Source organism: Erinaceus europaeus, chromosome 2 (assembly GCF_950295315.1).
Source record: "Erinaceus europaeus chromosome 2, mEriEur2.1, whole genome shotgun sequence".
Lineage (NCBI taxonomy): Eukaryota > Metazoa > Chordata > Mammalia > Eulipotyphla > Erinaceidae > Erinaceus > Erinaceus europaeus.
Window position 1 is genome coordinate 100004033 of NC_080163.1, and position 7041 is coordinate 100011073.

The window sequence follows — 7041 nt, forward strand, 5'->3', positions numbered from 1 at the left end:
ATTTTTAAAATATATATGTATATATACTTAAATATATATATTTAAATTACAGGTATTCTAAATTAAGAGAAAAAGGGGTTTTGGTACATTTGTTTCAAACTTCAATGTTTTTCTGTCAAAGAAGAGGACCTTTAAAGTCCAACTTGAAATTGGTGAGCAATGTAATATAGAGGAAAGAACATTAACTTTAGAATCAGACTGAATTGGAATTTAAACCTGCCTCAACTACTTCATTTGATAGACTGCTAATTGCATGGCCTCAAGCAAGTTACTTAACCTCTGCACCTTTATTTTCTCCTTCTGTAAATTATGATTTCCCTAAGAGTTGTTTGTACATATTTTCTTTCTCACTGATTATTCATTCAGAGAGTACTTAGAACATGTAATGCTAATTTCCTTTTCAGATATGGTGTATTTATATACTTTTTCACCAAAAGCTATTGTTATGTTGATAAACTCCCTTGAATTAGATATGCCAGTCTACAAAATACGTTGTTTAAATCAAAATTCTTAAAGAATCATTAAAACCTTCTTTTAGGGCCAGTAATATAGTATTTATGGCTTAGGCTACCAGGTTCCAGGTTCAATCCTCTGCACTGTCTTAAATCATTGCTGAGTAGTGCTGTGGTCAGTCACACACACACACACACACACACACACACACATACACACACACACACACACACACATTTGTTGTCTTACTTTAAAAACTTGTTAAAATTTAAGGAAAAATTGTCCAAAATTTTCAGGAAGCTAAAATTTGTGTTTCAAAATATGTATTTTTTTTTGGAGTTGACTTTCATGTATGAGAATTGACAAATAATCCATTTATCATTTTTATTAGTTTTAGTATCAAGTTATACCAGAGGAATTCATAATTTCTTAAGAGTTCTAATACCAGGAATTTCCCAGTCCAATTTGAAGTCCCTACATTAACCAAGGCAAAGATCAGTAAAAAGAAAAAGAAGGGATACTTTAATTTTATCATGCTATTATTTTGTTTTCAGTTAAATCATAAGTTCTTTCATTGGTCTGATCCATCATTGACTAGCAAAGGTTGCAAGCCCAGGACTAGCCTGAACCAGGTGATCTAGTTTGTACATTTGAGGTCCAGCATGACCCCAGCTGAACAAGGGCTTGTTATGGTAAATTCTTCACCTCTGGGTGAAATTGAGAAAACCTTTTTCTTATATTTGATAGGAGAGAGGGGAGAGGGAGTTAAAAAGTGAGAGTGAGAGGTACCGCAGTACTGTTTCACCAGTTGTGAAACTTCCCCACTGCAGGTGGCAACTAAAGACTTGAACCCACTGCACATGGTAATGTGTGTGTTCAACCAAGTGTGCCATCTCCTGACCCCAGAAAACCATTTTCTTGACATGCAATTTGTGATAAAGCATAGTGATGATCTAGTCTCTACAGGCTATGATGTTTTCCTCTACACTGTACTCATAGAAGATAAAAACCCTTGCTTCTCTGTTTCTGGGGGTGCTTCTTTTAGCATGACTCTTTCTCCCAACACACAATTATCTTGTTATGTGAGTCACAATAAAACTCCATAGCATAATGGTTATGCAAAGCGTAACCATGAATGAGTAATATATATATTACTCATTCAAAAGTGTATTGGTTCTTTCAGCCAGACAAGAACCATAGGGTTCAAAGCCCTAGGTAATCTATGAAGAAAAGTTATTACGTTCCAGTTGCTTGATTCCAGGATAACTGAGAGGGAGGGAGGGAGGGAGGGAGGAAGGGAGAGAGAGAGAGAGGAGAGAGAGAGAGAGAGAGAGAGGAAGAGAGACTAGAGATTGCTCAGCTCTGACTTATGGAGATGTTGACGTGGAATCAGGGACTTCTTGTGCCTCAGAATGAAAGTTTGATACAAAAAGTACTATGTGATCTCCCCAAACCCAGGTTACTTCCTTTTATTTTCAAACAAACAGGATCACCTGAGTTAAGTACTAGTTCTATTTTACAGATTCAGAAATCAAAGCTATGCTGAAGTATGCATATTCATTCACTTTAAGAATAAAGAACTGTAACTCTTTGTCAGAACTAGTGTTCTTAAATAGCACATCATGCTTCTTTTTATATCAAACACGTGGAGAGAAATAAAGATGGAAGGAGTGTGATTCTCATGAAGTACAATGGGAAGAGTTCTTGAGGAAGGACAGAGGTTCAGGATATGAAATATATGAGAAATAAACAAGGGAAAAGGCATTAAGGGCCAGAGGCATGGATTTAGAGACAACTCTTAACACTTATCAGAGTAAAGGAAACATCTTTGTTTTTCTTTAAACAGAAACTCCCACAAACTTCTATTTAATTGTGTGTGTTTAAATATAGGATTACAAGTGATACCCTCTTGACTACCTAGAGTTTACTTGTGGGAAATGAACCTCCCTTCAACACAGAGATAAGCTTCTTAATCATCAGATAATCCTCACACGTGGACATTTTTGGAACCAGAGAATTATATTTTAAAGCTTCTGCTGAGTGCAAGAGTGCTCAGTGGGTATTTTGTCTCAGTAAAAAGCACAGCACTTGGCCCATAGATCTTGGATTGAAAAGACCTTTGAGACTCTCCAGTGGATTTTCTCCAGGTCAGAAGAAGTAATAGATGCTATTACACAGAACCTCTAAAGAGCACACTTCAGCAACAACTGCTTAGCAATACCTAACACTTCAAATTGTGTCTGTCTAGTAAAGATTAAGTAGATCCAAAGTCACTTCAGAGTTTACTTCCCATTTAAAGATCAGATCTGTTCTCTTTGTGTTTATAGCAGAAATACTCTCACAAGGATGGGGATGGAAGTGACAATGGCCAGGGGAAAGTCTGAGTATTTGTTTAGCTGATCTCAGTATCTATGAATTGTATTTCTAAATAGTTTGGTTCTGTATATCTGGTACTAAACACAATCTGGTTAACTTCAGAGATGAGGACTTCTACTATGACTTTAACTTATAGTTTATGAATGAGGAGGGAAACTTTATGAAAGAAGATAGAAATTGATATTTTAGTGAAGTATCTTCCAGATTTTAGTTATTTTCATTTATCTTCTATTTTTAGTAGGGTGTATTTTTTTAAAATATTTGCTTTTTGTAATAACAAGAAAGTTAAAGAAAACAGATACACAGGAACAAGATGAGAAAGTTGGAAAACTTGATTCAAAAAGAACAGCAGGCAAACTTCTTTCCAAAGTAGTTCCAAGGCCAGAAACAGTAATTTAGGAGTATAAAATGTAACACAGTATGGATAATGCTTTTTAAATATACACATTGTCTTCATAAACCCCAAATACTTTAAGATAATACAATACCATCCATTTCAAGTATATATTTTAAGAGAATAATGTACATGTCTATGCATACACATCTACATCTTTTACTACTTAACTAAATTCAGGTAAAGGGTAGTCAAATAAATCTCAAATGTAGGTGCTGTGTGGAATCCAAATTTTATTTTAGGAAAGTGAAACAGATGGTGGCTAAAAGTTACTCAACTGTAAATATAATTAGGATCAAAGTTCAATATGCTATAAGTATGCTGATAATTTGTCACTGGAAAAAATGAAGTTCAACTTGAAAGCAAAATGACACTCAAATTTGAAATACATTTCGAAGATTGTCCAAGTGAAATCTAGCCTTTCATTTCTACTATTATAGTTTAAGATTTGTTGGATTCTGTTAGGCAGTCAAGTATTGATTAACTCACAGAATTTGACTGAGTTTTGTTTTTCAATTCCAGAATGTTCTTAGCTGAAATTATATCAGCTTCATTCAGTGGGTTGGATATTGAAATACAGTTGGGATCACCACTTGCCAAAACTTTAAAGTGACTCTCCAAGAACAAGTAACAATCATGAAACACAGGTGAAAGGCAACTCCTTTGAAGGTAAACTTTTTTTTTTTAATCAACAAAACTTCAGTACACAGAATTAGACTGATAAAATATTGTACAGATAAATTTGCCATGTAGTCAGAAAACTGACATTTATTTTTACATCTTTTATTGTCTTGGGAAGGATTATAGGACTTGCTTACTAACTTAGTGGGAGAATTTGGAAGCATGACATGTAATTATAGGACCCATGAGGTGGTGGGAGGCTATTTATATAAACAAAGATTTTTTTTTTTTACTTCAGTAAGCCATTATTTTTTTTTTTTTAAAAATGAAGGCTGGTGTGACCTTGAACGTGTATGTTTAAGTTAAAAATCATAGCCAATGACTCACTGCAGAAGATAAGGCTCCTGTCTTTGTATTCCAGTATATATATTCTCTCCCCACTTTTTTGGCTGGTTTGTCCCGTTTCATTGTAGAGTTGAAATATTTCAAGCTAAGATAACAAAGTCAAATTCAAGGTCCTCCTAGCACAGCTTGGGGAAATGCCAAGCATAGCAGCATGTTGTTCTTGACAGATACAAGTGCACCAGTTTATTAAAGGATAGAAAGATTTGCACAGCATTCCAGAGAGAAAATGCAGTAAATACCTTATTGAGTTAGAATCACTGGCACACTGTGCTGATTTTTTTTATAGATTCACTACAAAAAGAATGGGCTGAAAATGAAATGAAAATCTTAGTGTAAAGGTTTCTATCTGGTAGTTCAATATTATGAGAGACTGGAGGATCGATGATATTCATTTCAGGATGAATTATTTTCATTGAGCTCTTATTAGCATTCCAGTTAAAGACAATACTCTACTGTGAATATAAATAATTTTTGTGGCTAATGGAATATTGTCTATCCCAGTAATCAAGATTTCAGCAACGTCTCTAGTCTTCATTACACCATAGTCTGATTCTATGTCTGATTCTATAACTTACCATAAGATGTGGGGTAGTTTTTTTTTTTTTTTGTCTTTATTTTTTTTTGGATAGAAACAGCCAGAAACCGATGAGAGACAGACAGGGGGAGAGAGACACCTGCAGCCCTTCTTCACCACTCCTGAAGCTTTCCTCCTGCAGGTGGGAACCAAGGGCTCAAAATTGGGTCCCTGTGCATTGTACCATGTGCACTCAACCAGGTGCTCCACCACACAGCCCCTGGGCTACTTATTTGTTAAATGATTACATAAGGCTTTAGTTTCTGTTGTCAACAGGTACAGGATCCAAATTTCTCCTTGGACTGAGACTCAGACATGTATCAACCAAACCTCAATTTTTCTGAGGCTACTAAGTGAGAGCTCACATTTAGAAAATCAGTACTGACCATTATTCTTTTAGCTTTTAGTCTTTCCAACAAATAAAATGTGGAGAAAACATCCGATTTAGTTTAGTAAATGTTTTGTGTATATTTAAAACAACGGGGAAGAGGAGGGATTAACACAAATTGATCAGTCCTTGAAACTACAAATAGCCAGAGCTAAATTTATCAAGATAAATAAAATTTGAAAAAAAAATGGGGGCAGACTGGAGAGATAGCTCAGTGTTATACCACAGGACTGACATGCCGGAGATTCCAGGGAACCTAGTTTCAATGCCTAGAATTGGCCCATTCCAAAGTAATGGGTTTCTCTGTTCTCTCACCAGTTCTCATTAGATAAAGAAATATTATCGAGATTCCGAGCGCTACCTAGCAGTCATGTCTGGTCTCCCGCACTTTCCACTGGCCCCCTTGGCCCTGGTCCTAGCCGTGCACTCTGGCCCTGCCATCTGCCACATCTCTGGCCAAGTCGCCGCAGCTAATCGGCTGGACTTCGCACTCAGTAAGTACAACAAGGCGAGCAATAACACCTACCACAGTTGCATGGTGCAGGTGCTGCGTGCCCCCAAGCAGGTCGTGTCTGGGCTGAACTACTTCTTGGATGTGGAACTCGGTCAGACCACATGTACCAAGTCCCATCCCAACCTGGTCAACTGCCCCTTCTACGACCAGCCTAGGCTGAAGAAGAGAACCTTTTGTTCCTTCCACATCTACAGCGTGCCCTGGATGGGCTCCATCTCCATGGTGAGGTCCAGCTGCCAGGACGCCTAGGATCTTGCCAGAAAAGGCTGGGTCTTGCCGACCAGGTCCCTTCTTGTCTCTTCTCCCAGCACCACCGCCCCCACACCCCAGAGCTATTAAACGATAGGTGAGTGACCCCTTTCCTAACAGAGCACCCCCCAGTACACAGCTAAGTGGCTCTAACTTGTTTGCTGTTTCCATCACTTTCCAAATGCCCAGGTGCAGAGTACCCTTGCCCTCTCACCCTCAATAAAAACTAGCATTGGCTCTGCAAAAAAGAAAGACAAAAAGACAAAGAAAGAAGAAAGAAATATTATGCAAAAGGAAAAAAAACTGGTGTTTTTTTTTCTTCCTTCTCAGTGTTACTTCTAGGCATGTAAGAAACTTTTAGGCAACAATGCAATATCTAGTGAGGTGCACTCTTCATAGTTACCCACTCACATAGCATGGATTATTATAATGTCTTTTTTATGTATTGATATAAGCAATGCCAAAACACAAGGCTATCATTATAATTACATTATAATAATTATCTGAAAACATTCTTTTAAAAATAAAAGGCTTTTACCATGTGAAAACTTTCAAGTCAATGTACAACCATGAGTGTGAGAACAGTAAGTTGAAATATCTAGACTTTTTAGTAAAGCAGCTTACAGAGTACAGGTTCTTTCTAGGAGAACTGCGCACAATGAAAATAGCAGTCAAAGGGGGAGTCGGGAGGGTTAAGCGCAGGTGGTGCAAAGCACAAGGACCGGCATAAGGATCCTGGTTCAAACCCCGGCTCCCCACCTGCAGGGGAGTCGCTTCACAGGTGGTGAAGCAGGTCTGCAGGTGTCTATCTTTCTCTCCTCCTCTCTGTCTTCCCCTCCTCTCTCGATTTCTCTCTGTCCTATCCAACAATGACAACAACAATAATAACTACAACAATAAAACAACAAGGGCAACAAAAGGGAATAAATAAATAAAATAAATATAAAAAATAAAAGAAAATAGCAGTCAAAGGAAAAAAGGGATAGTATTTGTCAGTATTCTGCTTAATGGGCTGTGTTTAGCCTAAGGGACTATTAGCATTGACTTCACTTTGCACACCGAGGTTA

General features: G+C 37.3%; 1 protein-coding gene across 1 annotated transcript; it reads left to right on the forward strand.

Annotated features, from left to right (window-relative positions):
- Window positions 1-5581: 5581 nt before the first annotated feature.
- On the forward strand, window positions 5582-6176 carry LOC103118101 (cystatin-C-like). The gene has a single exon (XM_060171691.1). The coding sequence runs from the start codon at window positions 5582-5584 to the stop codon at window positions 5972-5974; it is 393 nt and encodes a 130-aa protein (XP_060027674.1). The 3' UTR covers window positions 5975-6176.
- The last annotated feature ends 865 nt before the right edge of the window (window positions 6177-7041 follow it).